Source organism: Leguminivora glycinivorella, chromosome 12 (genome assembly GCF_023078275.1).
Source record: "Leguminivora glycinivorella isolate SPB_JAAS2020 chromosome 12, LegGlyc_1.1, whole genome shotgun sequence".
NCBI lineage: Eukaryota > Metazoa > Arthropoda > Insecta > Lepidoptera > Tortricidae > Leguminivora > Leguminivora glycinivorella.
The window spans coordinates 3,477,354-3,501,515 of record NC_062982.1 but is presented as its reverse complement, the minus strand read 5'-3'; the positions used below and the strand labels follow the sequence as shown (position 1 = coordinate 3,501,515).

The 24,162-nt window shown below is 38.9% G+C and overlaps 1 protein-coding gene across 4 annotated transcripts in view; it reads left to right on the top strand.

Annotated features, from left to right (window-relative positions):
- Positions 1-23,567, top strand: part of LOC125232007 (alanine aminotransferase 1) — a 32,156-nt gene extending 8,589 nt beyond the window's left edge. For 3 of the 4 annotated variants that reach the window (XM_048137615.1, XM_048137616.1, XM_048137614.1), the window contains exons 3-13: positions 1,260-1,349; positions 5,937-6,031; positions 6,348-6,538; positions 10,455-10,654; positions 13,100-13,228; positions 14,786-14,855; positions 16,072-16,154; positions 17,844-17,900; positions 18,562-18,705; positions 20,982-21,096; positions 23,220-23,567. In XM_048137615.1, coding sequence (XP_047993572.1) covers positions 1,260-1,349; positions 5,937-6,031; positions 6,348-6,538; positions 10,455-10,654; positions 13,100-13,228; positions 14,786-14,855; positions 16,072-16,154; positions 17,844-17,900; positions 18,562-18,705; positions 20,982-21,096; positions 23,220-23,368 — 1,323 coding nt within the window. In that variant the 3' untranslated portion in view covers positions 23,369-23,567. Of the gene's footprint in view, positions 1-1,259; positions 1,350-5,936; positions 6,032-6,347; positions 6,539-9,041; positions 9,321-10,454; positions 10,655-13,099; positions 13,229-14,785; positions 14,856-16,071; positions 16,155-17,843; positions 17,901-18,561; positions 18,706-20,981; positions 21,097-23,219 lie in introns of those variants that run through there. The other variant, XM_048137617.1, reaches the window with a different exon arrangement.
- Positions 23,568-24,162: the final 595 nt, after the last annotated feature.

Below are 24,162 nucleotides of genomic sequence, written 5' to 3'. Positions count from 1 at the left end.
GTTATAAAGTTTTTAATCGATCACTTAAATGTCACCGTGTGTACATAATGCATGTCATTTTCAAGGTAAAGAGAGTGAATAACTTTGACCTGATTTTAGCACAAATTGTTTGTAGATTGACACTGTATGACTAATACGTGTTATACCTAGCATACAAATACGTTAACATTATTAAAACGGATTTTTTTTAAGAATAGGAAAATGGAACAAACCCAAAGTCGAGTCGTAATAGGAAGTTTCAAAATTGTTAGATTTTTCCACATGTCACAAATTCGAAATCTAACCAGATTTTTGCAAGTTATGGAACCAATTAGTAATCATTATGTTATGTATATCAAAGTGGAAACGGCCGGCGTATTATGCTTCCAATTTTATCACTTATCCACGTGGATAAGACATCTGCCACTCTCACTCACACTGACATACTTGCCAGAACGTGACGGATGCTTTATCCACGTAGATAAGTGATGACATTGGAAACATGATAGCAATCATTCTGCAGATTTATAATTTTCCGAAAATCTTTGCAAAGTCTCAAAAATTTGCCGACTGTAGTTAATCAAAATAAGTAATAAATCTTTTTTTTTTGATCTCCTGCTATATCAACAGCTAGTACAAAACAGTTGATAAAATTGAACTTGAAAGTAATTACTGACCTTGACATGCACATTAAAGCTTGACAAATTATACATTCGAAGGCAAAGAAGCAATAAGTGATTAGTAAACAATACCTAATTGAATTTTAAATTAGAAATATCTTTGTCTTTCACACGCTATTATTAACAATACGATTGACAAAATCTTACTAGTCGTTCGGACTTATGAGAATACCAATTGTTCTGCATACCTGCGTGATATGATGATAGGTATAATGGAAAGTTTACTGTTTTGTTTATTTATGATGAGTTGATCTTTTTCTATCCTCCGACCGGAACGCGTCAATTTTCAGGCCGCTGCGCTAACGAAGTTACCACTTCCCGGCTGAGTTTTAACAAAAAATAGTATACACACACACATACACACCACACACACCTTGCCCAGTAACTAAGAAAGCCTCAGATCACATGTTTGCTGACTTTAGCTTCGCCTCAGTCGACAATTACATGTGTTCGGAGACATTTACTTCACTATTACATATCTAGTGTGATCATCCATTACTGAATTGAATTTACAGCTATCTGTTAGCCGTAACACTGGAGGGGTAATAGCTCCTATAACCAAAAACATTGAATCTTATCTTTTTACTGCATTGTTCCCAGGGCGCCCAGAAACCGTTCAAGAGGGTGATCAAAGCCAACATCGGAGATGCTCACGCCATGGGACAGAAGCCCATCACCTTCATCAGACAGGTCAGCTTAAAATATTTTGACATGGCTGTCGGCCTCGTTTCGAAGCGACAATCGTTGACGCTAGACGCCGATCGAAACGCAGTGTGGCTCTGTCGCACCAATACGGAAGAACGATAGAGATAGCTAGCTGCGATAACAATATTATCGCAAGCGTTTGTGCATTTGGCTACGTACTCTGGTCGCCTAGACCGCAGTCATGTCAGTTTACAATCCGTGTTGAACGAAACGCCAATGACTATGTCACATTTATTAGAAAAATGGCTACGCTACGCTACTTGAGGGCTAAAGCATTGATTGAGCAGCGATTATTGGATTTATCGGCGCGATTCGTAGCTTTATCTGGTTACCGAAGATATCTAGTTTTTAGGGTTCCGTAGTCAACTAGGAACCCTTATAGTTTCGCCATGTCTGTCTGTCCGTCCGTCCGTCCGTCCGTCCGTCCGCCCGTCCGCGGATAATCTCAGTAACCGTAAGCACTAGAAAGCTGAAATTTGGTACCAATATGTATATCAATCACGCCAACAAAGTGCAAAAATAAAAAATAGAAAAAAATGTTTTATTAGGGTACCCCCCCTACATGTAAAGTGGGGGCTGATATTTTTTTCATTCCAACCCCAACGTGTGATATATTGTTGGATAGGTATTTAAAAATGAATAAGGGTTAACTAAGATGGTTTTATGATAATATTAATATTTTCGGAAATAATCGCTCCTAAAGGAAAAAAAAGTGCGTCCCCCCCCCTCTAACTTTTGAACCATACGTTTAAAAAATATGAAAAAAATCACAAAAGTAGAACTTTATAAAAACTTTCTAGGAAAATTGTTTTGAACTTGATAGGTTCAGTAGTTTTTGAGAAAAATACGGAAAACTACGGAACCCTACACTGAGCGTGGCCCGACACGCTCTTGGCCGGTTTTTTTTTAATTTGGTATATTCCCTTCTTGATAGGAAGGTTCCCCTAACCTGCTAGTGCCCCCTGTTTTGTGACGGAGTGGGAACGCAGTTACGCATGATGCGTGGGACTCGCCGTTTCTTTCCCCTTTCCCGGCGAGAGGGGGTTTCTTGGGCCTGGGCACTAAACCCAGTCCGACGTTTCACCCTATTCCATTTTTCTCAATGGCGACTGTAGCTCCAGAATCCTACGATCTAATACCTAATAACTGGGCCATTTTTTTCAAAGTTTTTCCCACTTTTTTTGTAACATAGGTATTTTTTTACGCGATTCATACTCAGAATCGCGAGGTTTTTCGATCCTGATAGGAGAAAAAAAATGGCCCAAGATTTCCATACATTTTTCAGACCTTCCATTCCGTTACCGCCATACAAAATGTATGAAAAAATGGTAACGAAATGGGAAAAAACCTTGGGACACTTTTTTTCTCGTATTAGGATTGAAAGAGCTCGCGATTCTGAGTGGTAACCACATAAAAAAATCCAAATCCAAAAAAAAGTGGGGGGACAGCTTTGAAAAAATGGCCCAACTATACTATTTATGCTTGTCCTTGCCGATACATTATACAAATCCTGATAAAAAAAACAGTTTAAATAATTGTTTAACATAGCGGCGTTGTTAGCAAGTTCACGGTACTTAAAAATGTTATTTAGTTAACGTACCGAGACAGGATTAGATACGTTTCAAGTTTAAAATTAAAATCTACATTAGACTCAGCTAGTTATATGTTAAGGTCGTTTGACAAAGGTTATTTGATAAGAAAGTCGTTGTTTATCAGAAACGTCTATAATTAAATGTATGGTTTTTGATTATAATTATATAATGTTTGTGGCGCCACATTGTTTTCCATGATCAGCAGTTCTCGAAAAGTTTGTACAAAAATTAAGGAAAAAGTTAAATTTGTTTTTATTAATTCCTATTTTGTTACCAATATTTTGTTGATGAATTGAGATTTTATTAAGTTTTATTTCGTCATTAAGGTTCTCTAGTATCTATATTTTCTTAATTATAACAATTAACCCGTATATATCTTACGAAAGTCGACTTATATTACTAAATGTTGGTAACAAAATAGGATCAATTAATATTTGCTGACGTGGCTATGTACAAAGTTGCCGGAAATTGCTCTGATATACTTATCAGTTATCACAATCCACGCAAAAACACCGTGAATGAGAAGTGCTTCTTCTTATCTTCAACCTATTGAAGGCAGAGGGTTAAGCCACCATTTTATATGGAATTTGACAGATGACAGCCCACTAACCACGAGTTAAGTGGTTGGTGCAAGAGGGCCTAAGGTTGCCAAAGAGCTCTCTGCGAGACCTCTGCAGGATTAGCACTTGATTGGCGCGAGACTTTGTCGCCGCGAGATACTACTCGTCCTTATGTCATTAATACAATTAGAAGAAGACGTGTCATCTATCTCGCGGCAATCATGTGCTAGCCCTGCTGGTGCGAGACATCTAGAACATTCCTTTGCTAATCCTAAGATGTTGAATGTTCTAGATTTTGATTAACATGGATTACCGCGATGTAAAGCCTGATTCCATTGGATAGTATATCCGTATCCATACTAATATTATAAATGGGAAAGTGTGTGTGTCTGTTTGTTGTCCGTCTTCCACGGCAAAACGGAGCGACGAATTGACGTGATTTTTTAAGTGCCGATAGTTGAAGGGAGGGAAAGTGACAAGGTTACTTTTTGTCTCTGTCTAACGCGAGCGAAGCCGCGGGCAAAAGCTGAATATGTCTCAAGATAGTTTACCATCTACAAAGAGCCGAGCCGACCCTTGAACCTAGGATAACTGCATCGTCATAGTCATGATACTGTAATCGCGTGTTATGTATTATATCAATATATTATGTCCGCTTGACGATGTCAAGGCCAGTGTGGCTGCGGTTAGTTCATTCACTAGGTACCGTGTAACATAGAACGTTTGTATGTGTATGACCTTGATGTCCTGTTAATGTTCCCTTCCGAATATGATCCCTATTATCCCTATTCCCTAAAACGCGCGATTGTTTTATGCGATTGTGTTTACGAGCGTTGAACCTTAGAGCATACTAGAGAGCGGACATAGACATGGAAATGATCTGCATATATTGCGCTATAGCCCAATAGGGTCGTCTATCCAGATCCACAAGTGTGAGTGGGTTCAGGCATATTCCGCGTATTCAATAGCCTGGCATGTCCGTTTTTCTCCTTCCTATACATATCTGTGCGTTGAACAAAATTTGAAATCAGAGTTTGTTCGGAAAGAGAAGAGTCGTGAAATTGGTATACCCTTGGGTCGACACGATCGTTTTTCGTCACGTTCCTAAATTTGTCAAATTCTGCTTTCGTCAGCCATTCTTTATTCGTCACGGTCGTCGATGGTCTTTCTCAACTACGGTCAATTTCGTTGTTCATCTCTATCTTAATCCGTCTCGTTTTTTATTCGTCACTTTCTTTCGGCATGTTCGCTGTTAAATCTATGTTTTTCGTGTTTTTTCGTAGTCATAGGCTCCCCACAGACAGTCTTAAAAATTCATAATCTTAAAAAAAACTTGTATACAATCTGACAGTTCAGATCTGTCAGTGTCTTGTCAGTGTCAGTTTGAACTGTCAGATTGCATACAAGTTTTTTTTAAGATTATGAATTTTTAAGACTGTCTGTGGGGAGCCTTAGGTCGGTACAAACTTAGAATATCACCAAATACGAAATGACGAAAAACAATTGAGTCGAAATAAGAAAAAGGTCAACAACAAGTTATTAAGAACTATATTTGCAGTGCCCTTACAGGGTTCATAGCTGTGCTATACCTACTGAAATGTACCAACTTATGTACCTATGATAGCAATAAAGAATTACTGATTACTGATTACTGAACTCATTATGGTCAAAGACGATAATGACTGCAGTCTAAGTTGACGAATGAAGAATGGCTGACGAAAGCAGAATCGGACAAATTTGGGATCGTGACGAAAAACGAACGTGTCGACCCAAGAGTATACCGTGAAATTTATGGTGCCCGATACCTTCTGTTGCTCTTTTGTTTCCGCACAGACTCTATAAAAAGACTCATTGATACGAACCGGGTTTGAACCCGCGTCCTGACATCATCATCCTCCTTGCGTTATCCCGGCATTTGCCACGGCTCATGGGATGGATAATTAGCCCGGTTTCCTCACGATGTTTTCCTTCACCGAAAAGCGACTGGCAAATATCAAATGACAATTCGCACATAAGTTCCGAAAAACTCATTGGTACGAGCCGGGGTTTGAACCCGCGACCTCCGGATCGAAAGTCGCACGCTCTTACCGCTAGGCCACCAGTGCTCGAACCCGCGTCTTGACAACTTTACTAAAATATCAATTTGAAAACGACCGGTCTGGCGCAGTCGGTAGTGACCCTGCCTGCTACGCCGCGGTCCCGGGTTCGAATCCCGGTAAGGGCATTTATTTGTGTGATGAGCACAGATATTTGTTCCTGAGTCATGGATGTTTTCTACGTATATAAGTATTTATATATTATATATATCGTTGTCTGAGTACCCACAACACAAGCCTTCTTGAGCTTACCGTGGGCCTCAGGTAAAAATGTCCTATAATATTTATTTATTTATTATTTATTTATTTGTATATCTTTGACAGGTGCTGGCTTGCGTCTCGTTCCCTGATCTCATCGAAACATACGACTTTCCTAGCGACGTGAAAAAGCGCGCCAGAGAAATCCTCGAAGGTTGCGGGTATGTACAATACGGTCCTAGATAGTGTCATTCACGTTGGCGCGCAAATGTGCCAAATTTAACGAATCAAGGCATACGTCACCGTGAGTGACACAACTTGATACTATGTATATTATTTTTGTTTGCAGGTCGTATTAAACAATCGTTGCGTATTGAATACACTAGAGAATTCATTGTCTAATTCTTAATAGGTACTTACTCGTATTGACAGAAAACTATCCTCTACAATGCTTTTACCTACCAACCCTATTACATTTGTCTATTTGCTGCAGCTCAAACACTACTGATCTACTAAAATACATTTTTTAAATTCCAGTGGTCAATCCGTCGGCTCCTACACTGCATCACACGGGATCGAACTGATCCGACGACATGTCGCCGAATATATCGAGCGACGCGACGGCCACCCAGCCAAATGGGACGACATCGTCCTTACTGGCGGTGCTTCAAATGGCATCAAGAATGTACTTCAACTACTATGTAACGATTTGGGAGGAAAACCTTCAGGTGAGTGTTTTATCTCGCTTCTGTGACAAGAAATGTGTCTTTCTGTCCTTGTCTCTTGAATCGAGATTCGAACGACGCGACGGCCACCCAGCCAAATGGGACGACATCGTCCTTACTGGCAGCGCTTCGAACGATTTGGGAGGAAAACCTTCAGGTGAGTGTTTTATCAAACTTAATGAGAATAATTTATTCAGAGACCATATTCTCAAATCCGCAACGCAGGCTTCGTCAACTGAATACAAAATCCCTTATTAGCTACAAGCTTCGTCAAAAAGTAAGACAATGGAAAATCCGCAACATGCATCGTCAATAAACTAAACCTAAAAGTACATACTAAAAAAAAAAAAAAAAAAAAACACACACACACACACCTACAACTCAAAAACACCCTGCAAGTCGCCACCAACAGGCAGCGTGCCCAAAAGGCTGGCCGCATTGCCTCGCTGAATGGCGATGCTTATTCTCTGAGCAAAATACTGGCCAGCCCTTTTGTCACCCGTCACATCTACCAAACGAGACGCCAAATCTTTATAGAGGCGCCGAGCCCCGGGCCCCCAAGGTCCCATCGTTTCGACCGCAAACGCCTCAAAAATATACCCACTGCCCAGCGTATCGTACTTGCGACGTTTACGGTCTTCGGCAGTAGACGCCGCACGACCAGCAAGAGCGCTAGTGCCCGGCAAATGGGAAACGGCGAAAGTGTCGACGCACGTCGCATCCCAAACCAGAGGCCTCCCCATGGACCACGGCACCAACGTCATGCCGTCGGGCCTCTTGCCATCATCTCTTGCCAGACCAACAGGTTCCAGAATGGCCGGTACCTTCACACTGACAAGAGCCCTTCGGATGATGTCATTTAAACTAGCATGACGAGGAATCCGACCCGCACTCCTGCTACACGAAAGGCCATGATGACCAAGGGTGTCCACCGTAGAGCCACATTGGCAGTGATGCGGCACATTTGTCACTGCCCCTACCCGCAAACTGGCGGCCAGCCGAAAAGTGACGTTGTCCAGAAGCGTACCCAAAGACGGAGATGGCAGGGCCAACAACCACTGACCTGATTCCCACTCTGCAGCAGCCAAGAGACGAGCACGCTCAGCCAAGCTTGATGACGTATCAAGAAGATTATTCCGTACTAACTGGCAAAGCGGCTCGTCCCACTGCCTCTGCGAGCAAAGATTAGAAGGCAAGTCGTTGGGGCAAGACAATGTCCATGCACTCCTGGCCTCAGCGAGGTGCGAAGGTTCTAGGTCATCAAAAGATGAACCCAAAATTCCTCCTACTAAACCGTGCGCGCTATGCACTGACGCCAAGAAAGCAGGCAACGCCACACTGGAGATACTCCGGATTCCCAAACCGCCAAATCTTATAGGCAGAGTAGCCTGACTCCAAGACCTCGAATCAAGAGACACATTAAGGATCAACACCAGAGAATCCTTTAACAACTCGTCCAACTTCAAGAGAAGATTAGGGAACTTCCAGAAATGACTACACCGAAGAACATACGTGAACTTTGGGACAAACAGGCAATATCGAAAAATGGTGTAAGCCGTATGAACATTAATCTCCAGTAAGCGATCCGAAACAGACTTGAAGTTCTGAATTTTACCCTCCACATAATCCTCAAAAGACTGGTCCAAAACGGGACACCCCAGGAGATTAAGCGACCTCTCATCCACAACACTTATTCCCGGAGCCACTTCTTTGAACTTCTCGACTATACTTTCCTTGTCCAGGTTAGCACTAGAAACGAAAAGTTCACACTTCGTGAAATTCAGAGAAAGACCAATGGAAGCAAAATCGGACGTTAACCTCCGTAAGTCACACAATACGGTATCCGCATCACCCCCCAGCGTCCCATCATCTAGGTACCACACATTCAGACTTGATTTGAGGTTCTTTATAACAGGATGGATGGCGAGGCTAAAGATTGCAGGAGCCAAGGGATCACCCTGCTGACACCCGACAGATGAGGCCAAAAGATTCGACTTAAATAACAGCTTAGTCGGGGAACTGTAGCACTGCCATACAAATTTGTATACCCTGGGCATCTTCTCCCGGACTTGCGTTAGGAGGGTGCCTCTATCAACAGAGTTAAACGCGTTTGCCACATCTACTTTCAATAGCACTCCACTCCCCAGACGCTCCGTATACGTCCGGACTGCGTGGACAGCAGCTTCACAACCACTTCTCGCGCCAAACCCCAACTGAATGGGACTGAACTCCTTGCCAAGCCCGTCCAAGTGAGAACGACAGGCAACTTTCGCAGCCAAACGACGAAAAGTGGTCCCAACAGCAATGGGACGTATACCACCGTCCTTTTTTAGAAGCGCGCATAAATTGGCACCGTACAAGATGTCCGTGATACCTGTCGGTACCTCCCCCGCCAGCATTTTGCTCACAAGGGAAGTGTTTTATCTCGCTTCTGTGACAAGAAATGTGTCTTTCTGTCCTTGTCTCTTGAATCGAGATTCGAACGACGCGACGGCCACCCAGCCAAATGGGACGACATCGTCCTTACTGGTGGCGCTTCGAATGGCATCAAGAATGTACTTCAATTACTATGTAACGATTTGGGAGGAAAACCTTCAGGTGAGTGTTTTATCTCGCTTCTGTGACAAGAAATGTGTCTTTCTGTCCTTATCTCTTGAATCGAGATTCGAGCGACGCGACGGCCACCCAGCCAAATGGGACGACATCGTCCATACTGGTGGCGCTTCGAATGGCATCAAGAATGTACTTCAATTACTATGTAACGATTTGGGAGGAAAACCTTCAGGTGAGTGTTTTACCTCGCTTCTATAACAAGAAATGTGTCTTTCTGTCCTTGTCTCTTGAATCGAGATTCGAGCGACGCGACGGCCACCCAGCCAAATGGGACGACATCGTCCTTACTGGCGGCGCTTCGAATGTCAATGGCATCAAGAATGTACTTTAATTACTATGTAACGATTTGGGAGGAAAACCTTCAGGTGAGTGTTTTATCTCGCTTCTGTAACAAATGTGTTTTTCTGTTCCTTTCTCCCGAATACATAAAGATTCGAGCGACGCGGCGGCCATTCAGCACACATATATAATGTGTGTGTATATTATTAGTATGTTAAAACGACAAAACGCATGTCTATCTCATTGGTATTCAAACAAATGAGTCAGTTAACCAAGCAATTACTATGTGACCTTCAACGTGCATGTTTTAACACTCCACACATGAATTTACATTGTTTATTTGAAGTGGAGTATTAACGTTTTCCATTGATTATAGTATAATGTATAATTTATAAGATTAAAATAGAAATTTGCATGCTGAATATGTGTGACCGTTTGTCTCCTTCAAAATTCGTGTCTAATTTTGCTATTCATGTCTTTTCAATATTTTATAAATAAATATATAAATTTGCTGTAGTTTGATAATTTCGTATTTTAGTGGATATGACAATTATTTTGCTATTTGCGTCCACCAAGCAGAGCGGCAGCTAACGCTCATTAGGCTTCATTATACACCTCCTTTAACCACTTTTAATCGTTCAGAAACGTTAGTAATATTGTTTAAGTAGTTTAGTTTGAATTACTCTTTTATTTCTTGATTGAATATAAATTTAATTTAGTAGCATGTTTAGTACTTTTAAACAACTCTAATGGTCCATACACCTGTAGCACAGAATATATAATAGTACAAGTACAGAAGGCTCACTCCTTTGATGTTCACAAAATGCCGCCATTCTAAATTCTTACCTACATTAGCAAACGGACCGCACGCGAGCAGCCGACATTGAATTATAAAGCGCGGCTCTAAGGTTGTCACCACTGAATGGGCCGCGAGTTCGCGGTACTATTAGCTCGTCGAAAGTATCGCGGAGTGAGCCGCCCCTGCCTGTAGTTCTAAAATTACTTACCCAATTTCTTTTTTTTTCAGGTGTACTCATTCCAATCCCACAGTACCCACTCTACTCAGCCTCACTAGCTGAATACGGTCTAACCCAAGTCGGTTACTACTTAGACGAAGACAACGCTTGGGCTTTGGACGAAGCGGAGCTCGAAAGGTCCTTGAAAAGTGCGAAGGACTGTAATGTTAGAGCTATCGCTGTTATCAACCCTGGGAACCCTACAGGACAGGTATATACATCCTTTTCATATTGTATAAGTTAGAGCAGTAGAGTACCCAAGTTGGTTAATATAAAAAAAAAAAAAAATATTGGGGACACCTTACACAGATCAACTTAGCCCCAAACTAAGCAAAGCTTGTACTATGGGTGCTAAGCGACGATATACATACTTAAATAGATAAATACATACTTATATACATAGAAAACATCCATGACTCAGGAACAAATATCTGTGCTCATCACACAAATAAATGCCCTTACCGGGATTCGAACCCAGGACCGCGGCTTAGCAGACAGGGTCACTACCGACTGAGCCAGACCGGTCGTCAAATTTAGACGAAGATAACGCTTGGGCGCTAGATAAAGCGGAACTTTTAAGGGCATTGAAAAGTGCTAAGGACTAATGTGAGAGCCATCGCTGTTATCAACCCGGGGAATCTTACAGGACAAGTATGTACTCGTATAGATATCGATTTCATATTTATTGAATTAGAAGAGTACAATCACAAAACTCTGCTACTATTTAGACGAAAATATAAGGGTGATTCTAAGTTAAGAGGTAATACGTTGTATGGAGAGACGGCGCCAACTTTTTTGTTGTTTTTTACCTATTTGTCTATTTGTATTAGTTAAAACTGCCAATTTGAAGTGTTTACAAAGAGGACCAGTCAATTTATTTGTTTTATCGTGTTTTATCAGCGACCAGGGGAAATACTCAGTCCAGGGGAGATACTGTTGCACAGGGGAGGATACTTTGTGACCAGGGAAGAGACAGTTGTATGAAAAATTTAGTTTTATTTTTTAAGAATTAACTCTATTTATTGTTTTTATTATAATTATTGATTATTTATACTCAGACTTTACATTTCATAACATTCTTACAGCAAGAAAAGTGATAATTCCTTAATGAGTTTTCTTATTTTTCACTTCTCCATATTATCCATTAAAACAAAAATAATTTTAATGTACAATCAATAGGCAACAAGTAAACAAAAACCTATCCTATTAATATCAGTATTAAACCTTTTTATTAAACAGCTTCACGAAAATTTCATATGAAGTTGAATGTGAATGTGTCCTCTTTTTAGGGTTCCGTAGCCAAAATGGCAAAAACGGAACCCTTATAGTTTCGTCATGTCCGTCTGTCCGTCTGTCCGTCTGTCCGTCTGTCACAGCCGATTTACTCGGAAACTATAAGTACTACAGTGATGAAATTTGATGGGAATATGTGTTGTATGAACCGCTACAAAATTATGACACTAAATAGTAAAAAAAAGAATTGGGGGTGGGGCCCCCCATACATGTAACTGAGGGATGAAAATTTTTTTTTCGATGTACATACCCGTGTGGGGTATCAATGGAAAGGTCTTTTAAAATGATATAAAGTTTTCTAAAAAACATTTTTCTTAAAGTGAACGGTTTTTGAGATATCAGCTCTCAAAGTCGTAAAAAGTATGTCCCCCCCCTCTATTTTTATAACTACGGGGTATAAAATTCTAAAAAAAATAGAGGTGATGCATGCTAATTAACTCTTTCAACGATTTTTGGTTTGATCAAAGTATCTCTTATAGTTTTTGAGATAATTGACATAATAAGTTTATTATATTTGCTGCTACGGAACCCTTTGTGCGCGAGCCCGACTCGCACTTGGCCGGTTTTTTTTCTTAATAGTTGCGTTTTTCTGGAAAGAAAACCTTCTATCGTAAAGCTAAAATAAAAATAGGTACAACGCTAAACAAAGGTTAAGAGAAAACGGAAATAAAAATAATCAAAACTAGTACAAAAGTATCTCCCCTGGCTTTTTTGATACGCCAGGGGAGATACATTTTCGATGAAAATCAAAAATAGCTGTAAAAGTGTTTCTCGTACGCAATTCATAAATAAACGTAACAATATATTCAACATTTACAGTGGTTATTGTTATATATATTAGTATTTAAACAAATGATTGTGAATAAGTGAATTTTAACAAAGTCATAATTACTTGTTGACAAATAAATTCGGTTGGGGGACAGGCCAGGGGAGAGACATTTTTCCTACATTAGAGCTGATTGTGACTAATTTACATGAATTTCTGTAATAATTTTGAGTGCCCAGGTAGAAAACATTTAGTTTTATAAAATAAATATGTTATTATGAAGTATTATCTTGAAAAAATATATTTTTTTGTCAGTGCCGTCGAAAGTACCTCTTAACTTAGAATCACCCATAACGCTTGGGCATTGGATAAAGCGGAGCAAGAAAGGGCATTGGGCTAGAAAGGGACAAAAGTAACCTATGTCAGTCTCCCTCCCTTCAACTATCTCTAGTTAAAAATTCACGTTAATTCGGCGATCCGTTTTGCTGTGAAAGCCGGACAAACAAACAGACACACACACTTTCCCATTTATAATATTGGTATGTGGTTTTTCCTTCTTAGACCATCGAAATTTAAAAGTAATTGTTTTCGTTTCAGGTCCTAACCCGTTCCAACATCGAGACGATCATCAAATTCGCTCACCGACATAATCTCCTGCTTTTGGCCGACGAAGTGTACCAGGACAACATTTATGCTGAGGGCAGCAAGTTCTTCTCGTTCAAAAAAGTAAACCTGTTTTATTATACCTATCGTATAGGCTACTTGACCCTTTTTCAAAGTATATCTTATAATATTAATTACTGTCTAATTAAATAAAATAAAAAAATAGTACCATATTATATTACGACTTAAAAACCCGCAAAAAAATAATTTTAAGTTTGCCGTGATATTTTACGTGATCAGGCAAAAACAACATCAGCCATATTAATCTATAGAATATCTATGACATGACATATCTATGACATGACGTAAGTCGATTTAGAAAAAATATTTGACATTGTCACAGCCTAGCAACGACTATGAATTTTAATACAATAGAGGTTACTTCTATGGAGATTAGATTAGTACCTCTAATTTCCATAGTTGATTTGAATTATGTGACGTCACTTCATTGGCCAACACCGTTTTCGGAGTCCATAATTAAAAAAAAACATACACACATCTTTAATTAAAAATACGCAGTCATCACGCACTTTTAATCCCCGCAAGCTATAAATATTGATTTCTTAAGTCAAATACTACAGAAAACAAAAAATTGATGTGCTAAATTCGATACGAGTCTAGTAGCCTATTATGTTAAATATCGCCCCATATCAACTAAGCTACAACCAGAGTATCATTAGATGATTAGAGAATTACTGTCAAAGTATGATGACTGTGCAGTCACAGTGTATAAACTGCCATCTCTCGACACAAGCTTAAAACCTTTGAACCTCAGTTTTAACAATTTTGTCCATATTCTTAACTCGATGTGTATCAAAGAGGATCAAAAATTATAGATAGTTACTGTCAAAGAAATATGTAATCATAGTGCATCGACTGCCATCTCTCGACACAAGCTTAAAACTTTTAAACCTCGATGAAGGTACGGTGGCCTAGATGGCATTACACCTTTCGGGTACGCTGAGCTAGATAGCGCTAATATTAATATTTGACATTTTAAAACATATCAAGCTAAGTATAATTATGGGCCAAATTGTCAAAACTGAGGTTCAAAAGTTTTAAGCCTGTGTCAAGAAATGGCAGTCTATGCACTGTGATTACACATTTTACTTCGACAGTAACTCTCTATAATACTCGATCCTCTTTGGTCTATACAGAGTTATATACGTCTTTGATGTAACTTAATTTTATTTTCCCCTCACTAGCTCGGAAACAGGTGTTTTGTTCTTTAATACCAGCGCGTAAAAACGCATATTATCCACTAGTGGGTAAAGTAATTTGACCCTGAATAAAGTCAAATTAACTGTTTTAAAATTGATAAAAGTAGGTGAATCTAGTAATAAAGATGATTTACCACCTGTGGAACTACTGGAAGCAGTGATAAACGCATTTTTTGCGTTGTAGTTTCCTTCGCTATAGTGAGGGGAAAAGTTTTGTGTTACACTCGGGTGCAAATTTATTTTACTTCTCGTGTGTTAAAAAACTCGCAAGTTCAGGATTCTATTCTCGAACCACTCAATCGTGGTTCAACTAGAATCCTTTCACTTGCTCGTTTTTCAATTCCACACTCGGCGTTAAAATACAACTTTGCACCCTTGTATAACAAATAACTATTTTCAGGTGTTGAGAGAACTGGGAGCCCCCTACACGCATGAACTAGAATTGGCTTCATTCATGTCTATCAGCAAAGGTATGTTTCATACTGGCATATTACCACACTACAGTAGTTACATGCACGACTGTTGCTGTCCTCATTTTGTCGGCTTTTCCATATAATACATAGATAAATATTATACAGAGTGGGGCCTGTAACAAAGGCGAACAATTGAACTCTAGGCTATTCTCCTTATCACAGAACTTAATTTAGATAGAAGAAACAAATTCATATATTTGTATAGGGGCCGAGCGTGTCAAATTTTGTACTGAAGTTGATTCTTGCCTGTAATTTTAAATATGTCTCAGACTCTTGATTGTTCATAATTTTTGTGTTGTTGCAATTGAATATCACGTAACGAGGCATTTTTTATGTTTTGGTTGACTTCAACTTACAAAAATTGACGCCCGAAAGCTGCAAGCTGCGAGTAAAGACTGACAACTCAGTGGATTTCACTGAGTTCATTTGACACGCTAAGTAGATACGTTTGCTTGATCTATGGTATATATGACATCTGTGCTCCTTATACTGATCAACATTTGTTCGGCGACTTTTAAAAATAACTTGTGTTTTGATTTTTATCACCCTTGAAAGTTTTTTCTAAGAGGTAATGTATTGCGAATTCTGTTAAGTCTAAAGTGTGACAGACAACGTCAATGACAACAATAATGGCGTACATTGAAGCTAATATTTATTTTGTATGAAAAATTAAAAATTTAAAATCTTCATAGTTTTTAAAAGTCACTGAACAAATGTTGATCAGTATAAGGAGAATAGCCTACAGTTTAATTCTTCGCCTTTGTTACAGGCCCCACTCTGTATACGTCATACATTGAACGGATTGACTAAGTGAGTAGGGTACTCAGAAAACGATATGAATAATATACAAACACTTATACAGAAAACAGCCGTGACTCAAGAATAAAATAAATATATGTGCTCATCACACAAATAAAATGGCCTTACATAATAAATAAATAAATAATTTTAATTTAATTTCTTAATTTTTTTCCCCGGGCTTTAAGCGCCGCCCACCCCCTCTCGGTTACCTCACAGTTACCGCCTGTCAAAAACGCGAACAGTCAACCTGTCATATCTCACTTATACAAGCATGGTACGCGTTCACCTACACGTGCTTAGAATGTGTGCTAGAAACGCACCTCTTTCATATATTTGATCGCCAGTGTCCGAGATGTGCTATTGGTGGGGCCAGATCCAATAAAATTGTAATTTTTCCTTTTGTTATTTGCAGGTTACATGGGCGAGTGTGGTCTAAGAGGCGGGTGGATGGAGCTTGTCAACTTCGATAAGGGCGTCCAGGCCAACCTATACAAGGTAATATAATCCGTTTCCATAGTTTTACAATCATACAATCATACAATCACGCCTGTATCCCATAAAGGGGAAGGCAGAACACATGAAACTAACTAAAGCTTCAGTGCCACTCTTGGCAAATAAGGGGTTGAAAAAAAACGAAACTGTGACATTGCAGTGACAGGTTGCCAGCCTCTCGCCTACGCCACAAATTAACCCATATCCCATAGTCGCCTTCTACGACACCCACGGGAAGAAAGGGGGTGGTGAAATTCTTAACCCGTCACCACACAGGCAGTTTTATTTCAAAAATAAGTCCTTTTGAAAAGACACTTCTCATATGAAATATGTGGTTACTACACTTATTAAATTTGACGTTTATTATAACAGTCACGAGCGGAATACAAACTCCATATTTCTTATATCCCAATTATCACAAACGTATTCATATGTAAACCACACCTCGGACACTGGCGATCAAATATATGAAAGAGGCGCGTTCCTACGCACACAGTCTAAGCTCGTGTAGGTGAACGCGTACCATGCTTGTATGAGTGACATATGACAGGTCGAATGTTCGCGTTTTTGACAGGCGGTAACTGTGAGGTAACCAGCGGGGAGCGGGAGTGGCCTAACTGTACGATAGTACTCTTATTGTCCCAGATTTGTAAGAACCTCTTTTTGACACATGACAGCGTCCACAATACGTAAACTCGCGCAACCTAATGAAATTTTAAATAAAATCCTGTAATAATATTTAAAAAAATCAAGTACTTAAAAACAATATATAGCTATGGCTAAAAAAGCTTATAATAATAAAAAACATATTTTCACCGCCAAGATATCGCGTAAAATTAGAAAACGGCTCATCAAAACTTATATCTGGAGCATAGCTTTATACGGCTGCGAAACGTGGATTCTGACCAAAAAAGAGAATAAACGGCTAGCCGCATTCGAAATGTGGTGCTGGAGAAGAATGGAGAAAATCAGTTGGACAGAACGAAGAACTAATGAAGAGGTTCTGGAAATTGTGGGAGAAAAAAGAAGACTAATTAAAGAAATAGAAAACAGAAGAGGCAAAATTGGTCACTCGATACGACATGATACCTTCTTTAAAAATATCCTAGAAGGAAAGGTGAAAGGAAGACCCAGGAGGAGTTTTGTTGACCAGCTCAAGGAGAAGGCCGGTGTCATGTCGTATCAAGAACTAAAGAGGAAAGCGGAGAATAGGGAAATATGGCGCATACTCCATCGACAAGAGCTACATTAGCTCTTAAATAAGAAGAAGAAAAACAATATTTAGCTTACTTTAAACATAATCTAGCACATGTTACATTTTTGCGGATCTTCGTTAGTGAGTATTTTACGATATTAATTTATCACGCAGGATTTACTTATTATATCATTTATCATTCATTTTTATTTTTAAACTAGTGCTGTGGCAGTCTGTCATTTCGATTCAAATGACATTTCAGTAAGTTGATAGAAATCGTATATTTGTAAGCGCCTCCTTGTACATAGGGCCTAATCGATTCAACCAATTCGAAATTAATCGTTAGATTTGGCAAACGATACGTCTTAGCCACATCGCAACATACTTCAAAACAAATGTGTCAAAAATGTGAACTTACAAATCCGGGACAATATATACTGTGTCTAAACTGGCATTGATGAATATGAATTTAATTAAATATAATGTTATCTTTTCAGTGCATATCAGCCATGCTGTGTCCCACTGTACTAGGACAGTCGGCGGTAGATTTAGTCGTAAGTATTTATTAGTTTAACCTGCTATTTTGAACGATATCTTTATTCATTTCGAACAATGTCTGTCTGATCCCAGGAGCCACAGATAAAACTAGTTTGAATAATTTTTTCTGGTAATATTTGTTTGAAAGTGGTTGAAAAATATATAGTTTACGTTCTAGTTACAAACACCAATGTTGTCATGACACCTCTGAAACCGATAGCATTATCGCTGACGGAACAGACAAAGAACTAATACCTACCTTTTTTAAATTCGCAAAAAAAGTTCTGTTTAAAGTCACATACAGGTCGAACGCGATTAATTAACATTATTTTACCTTTTTTCCCAACGTTTCGGCCAGGTTGCACTGGCCGTGGTCGCGGAAGACTCCAGTGCAACCTGTCCGAAACGTTGGGAAAAAAGGTAAAATAATGTTAATTAATCGCTTTCGACCTGTATGTGACTTTAAATATGTGTACAAAGCGCGAGAACTTAAAGTGATATAAGTTCTGTTTATATTGAAACAGTAGAAAATCACCCGAAAGTATTATTTTTCCGGGGTCAGTTAATTTTTCGCGCCTTTTCTTGTGAATGGTTGGGTCCATAATGTCCATATCTAATGGGGTCTTAATCTACTGACAAGTTTGGTGTGTCAGAGTGTAATTTATAATCTGTTTTCAGGCCAAGCCGCCAAGCAAAGGCGAGCCCTCTTACGACCTCTGGATCAAGGAAAAGACTGCAGTTTTAGACTCGCTCAATAAGCGAGCTAAGATGATTGCTGACACCTTCAACTCTATGCAGGGATTCAAATGCAACGTCGTTCAGGTTGGTTACCTGTGTAGTTAAATATGAAGTTAACATAAAAGACATCAAAATGGCCTTTACACGTGTCCAGTCTGTCTATCATGAATTGCGTTTTTACCACCAATTTGTGCTAAAACCTTTGGATCAATTTAGATCCCTGACACCTTCAAACCTGCGCAGGGATTTAAATGAAATGTTGTCCAGGTAAATGTCGTAAAAAGATAAAAAATAACTTTATTCATTCATTTTGACGACCGGTCTTGGCGCAGTCGGTAGTGACCCTGCCTGCTGCGCCGCGGTCCCGGGTTCGAATCCCGGCAAGGTCATTTATTTGTGTGATGAGCACAGGTATTTGTTCCTGAGTCATGGATGTTTTCTATGTATATAAGTATTTACATATTATATATATCGTTGTCTGAGTACCCACAACACAAGCCTTCTTGAGCTTACCGTGGGCCTCAGTTAATCTGTGTACGAATGTCCTATAATATTTATTTATTTATGTATTCGAATAAAGTTATTTACTACTCTCCGACTTACTCAAAAAGCCTTCCTTTATGCAGAGATCCAAATGCAATGGTATGTTAGTTAAGTTAAATATAATTACACGGTATCTTCAGAACTAAAATAGCGGACCAAAGTGCGGACTCTCCACGCTTATACTGCCCTTGTTGAGGTGTCTGTATCAATGTACCGTATTGTAACATTAATTTTGAGTAAGATTACATTGAGGCACTTTGTTCGGTCCTTGTTTGTATATTTTCTTTCTGCCTCTTGGAGACCATATACAGATGTATTAATTAAACATTAAACATGATGAAGAAAAAAAATACAGACTAATACAAATAAAAGATAGCTAAAGCAAGTTTAGAGTTGTAAAAGACTCTCGCTGTCAAGAGATCCAAGGAAAAAAAAAGTAGGTACACTTATTTTCTCTAGTGTGACAGCGAGAGTCTTTTACAACTCTAAACTTGCTTTAGCTATCTTTTATTTGTATTAGTCTGTATTTTTTTTCTTCATCATGTTTAATTTTTTTTAGATGTACTTTGACATTTAGAGACTCTTTACATCTCTAACATCTCTTATTAATCATAGTACCTTTATACTTTAGTTGAATTCATACTATTTATTGTAATTGACAACGTTTCAAAATTTTCAATGTCCCTAAATCGAAAACCATTTCGAGATATACGCTTGTAGATCACATAAATCATTTTTTTAATTTTTTTTCCGCATTTTTAGTATAAAAAATCTTATAAATAGTTTAAAGGGGAAGTGACGTCAAATAGCTGATTTAGAGCTGCCACTATATCAAAAAAATCTTCCAGTTGGGATGTCACTTGAGTTTGACAGTGAAACTTATCACAGTTCGTAGCAAAGATATTAAAAAAATCATGGCTTAGTCTATGATTCGTAGTCATTCACTAGTGGTTGACAGTGACACTTGACAGTCAGACATACCAGACTGTTTAAGCTGACTGTTAAAACTTTTTTTTTAGGAATGATTTTGTCGTTTTCTTAGGTGTATGAAACAACACATGTGACGTCACGAAGCTGTGTCTTGACGTTTGTAACTTACGCTCTTTCTGCTCGAAGCAGTAATAAAAAGGGAATTTCTCATTAAAATAGCAGTTTTTGGAAAAATAAAAAAATACGTGTATATTTTAGTATTGAGTTCTTTCAAACCAAACAATAAAAAGTAGTACTCAAAAATATGAAATGTTGTCAATTGTTGACATGTAAAAGTGCCCCTGTAGCCTGCTTGCTGAAGAAATGTTTTTTTTTTTTTTAATAAAAAAGTTATTATTCATAATTCGCCGTTATGTCGTATGATTGTCTTAGATTGCTCAATGTACATACGGAGCGACAGCTGACGTTCACTAGGAATGATATTCTCGTTTAATCTTCTTGACTTCTTGTCGCCAGGAAACCCAAGAATAATATAAAAACGTCAAAAATTGTAAAAAAATCGAAATAAGATGTCATATATTGAAAAAATGACGAGCACCACCAGTGGTGAAGGCCGGATTCGAACCAGCGTCTTAGCAATCCGGGCTAACGCCATGAACCCCTAGGCCGCCTCGCCAAAGCGGAAGCCGTCGAAATTTCTCTTCTATATGTCATCTTTGTAAGACTAGACGTCTTTGACCAACTGGGCAAGCAGTAGGTGCTTGCACCTCCTATACGATTTTGAATTTATACATAGTAGTGTGACTACTTAAAAACACAAATCAAAATATTTCTTAAAATAATTTGATTTGTTCCCATAGTTGTCCAAAATTGTGTTTATTTTTCAGGGTGCCATGTACGCGTTCCCGAGCATCGAGCTGCCGCCCAAAGCTATCGAGGCCGCCAAGGCGGAAGGGAAAGCGCCCGACGTATACTACGCCTTCAAGCTTCTTGAACAGACCGGTAATACCTCTGTCTAACTTCTAACAAAAAAAAAGATAAAAGACATTTATTCATGTCGCTCACAAAGGGTGTGTAATGATTGGTATAACTTTTTTTGGTATAGTAACATTTGATATATCAACATTTGGTATAAATTTAAAGGATATAATCACTCATTTGACATAATTAACATTTGGTATAACCACAAAATATCTACTTTTATTTTGTATAATCATTATTTCGTATAACACTTATTTATAATAACCGTTGTATGGTATAACTATCTATTGATATACGACTAGTATCATATAACTAGCGAACAGTATAAAACATTTCATGAATAAATTTTATTCTTTTTTGAAGGGATCACAGTTCTAACCTAACCTAACCTACTTTTCTGATAGCAGTACATATGTTTAAGGGTCACAGTTCTAACCTAACCTAACCTATTTTTCTCGTGCATGATGGATCTAATTTATTGGCAGCGCGTTGTGTGTAGGGGTCACAGTTCTAACCTAATCTACTTTTTTGGTACATGGTGGATCTAATTTATTGTATAATTTGTTTTTATTCTAACTGTGCTTTAGACAGAATTTGTGTTATACAATTTATTTATTATCGGAAATAAGCATTATACTCAAAGTATGTTATAATAAATGTTATTCGAAAAAATGATCATTATATTAAATAAGTATTATACAATTTGTTAGTATATTATTTGTTGTTATATGATTCAATAATTATATCAAATGATCGTTATAACGACTAAAAATATATAAAAAAAAGTTATATCGATCGATACGCACCCGCTCACAAACACGTACGTACATGTACACACAAGAAAAGAACAAACAAACAGAGAACAGAACATTAAGGTGCGCATCACGAAATGGACCCAATTCAGCATGATCACATGCATGCATGCAGCATGAAATACTCATCATCACCATCATTTCAGCCGTTAATCGCCCACTGCCGACCCTTCGTGTACGCCACTTAGGCACTGGTCCCACCGCGAGCTAGTAAACTATGAGCTATCGGCTATAAAAACGAACAAAAGATACCAACTCCCGTGTAAATAAAGGAGACACGGCGATGTTTATAGCTACTCGCCCAGCGGTGAGCTATCAATATCGCCGTGTCTCTTTTATTTGCACGGGATTGCTTATCTTTTGTTCGTTTTTATAGCCGATAGCTCATAGCTTACTAGCTTGAGGTGGGACCAGTGCCTTATCCCGGTCCTGCACGGTCAGCACATGATTGCCGCGAGAGTATGTCGCCTCGATTATAGATCACCCATCCTTATGTCATTAATACAGTTCAAAGACATATCGTCACTACTTTTAAAAAATCTCGTATCTCACGCTGTTCCTCAAAGTTAAAACGCAGTAAGTCTATGTGCATTCCATACATACTTACTACAATTTTATTTTCATTGACAGACGAAGATACAAGTTTTTTTTAAAGTAGTGACGTTTATTACTCCGTATAGACAGATAGTCTAAGAAAAAAACGTATCTCAGTACCATACATAAAAAAATACGGTGACCAAGATGGCGTTACACCTTTGGGGTACGCTCAGCTAGACGGCGCTAATATTAATATTTGACATTTTAACACATATCAAGCTAAGAATACGGGCCAAATTGTCATAACTGAGGTTCAAAAGTTTTAAGCTTTTGTCGAGAGATGGCAGTCTTATGCACTGTGATTACACATTTTACTTCGACAGTAACTCTCTATAACACTCGATCCTCTTTGATACAGTTAGAAGAAGACGTGTCATCTGTCTCGCGGCGATATACTTTCGCGGCCATCATATGCTAGGCCTACTGGGCTAATCTTGCAGCAGAGGTGCCCCGCCGTTTTTCGAACGTCGTCCACCCATCGAGCCAACACTAATCACTAATCAATTCGTTTTTTCACCAGTACGTTATTATTTCGTTGTCAGGTCGTAACTTCACGGCCATCTGTACTGAAAAATGTCGTGCGATACACGTGCGAAAAGGAACGGTAGTGTTTTAATTTATCGCCACTTGTTTAGAATTTCCTTTTGCCGCACTTTTATCGTAATGTATTATTATCTAGCTAGTGCGGTTTTATAGCGCTATATGTACTGTAAAAAAATATTCTGCTTTCCCCAGGTATCTGCATCGTCCCCGGCTCAGGTTTCGGCCAACGTCCCGGCACCTACCACTTCCGTACCACCATCCTACCACAACCAGCTCTGCTGCAAGAAATGTTGGACATCTTCAAGAATTTCCACGAAAAGTTCGCAAAGGAACACGCTTAAATGTAGCAACATTAGTCAACTAGCGCCATCTTTGGCACTAGTCCCATTAAAAGCGAGTTAGCCATGAGTAATTTCATTTTTGGCACAAGCTTCTAATTACAAGTTTGTACAAGTTTCTAATGGGGTGGCAACGCGCATGTGACACTATTTGAGTTGCAGGCGTCCATAGGTGACCGCTTTACATCAGTCGGGCCGTATGCTTGTTTGCCACCGACGTAGTATTAAAAAAAAAAAAAGCTTTTATCGCCGACTGTACTGTTCAACAGTCATCCACTGCTCTCCGAGACGTTTCTAATAAACCCTTACTCGATGGGGATACGACGTTTCATGACAGTTCCTATGACCACCTTTCTGCTCCATCATCAGATCAGCTCCATGATACCATAATATTGCATTGTCACGTGATTTACATATGTGTGCAAAATTTCAGCTCGATCTGAAGTGGGTCAAATTTTGCTTCTACGTTTTGACACACATTACTAACAAGGCAAGTTGAATAAAAGCTTGTAAAAAAGAGAGAGACAGCGATAGTTCTTTGCTCGGCATTGCTCGCACTATCATCCCGTCTCTTTTATTTACACGGGAGCGACTATCTTTTGTTCTTTTCTATTGCCAATAACTCGTAGCTAACTCGCTTTTGGTATGACTAGTTCCATACCACGGCAACAAAAGTTGATATATTCCTTAAACAAAGGATACTAGACTAGACAGCCAAATAATACCACTACCGAACGAGATGGTCACATACAAATTATAATAAGAGTGACAGAGAACAAAATGTTATTTTTTGTCTT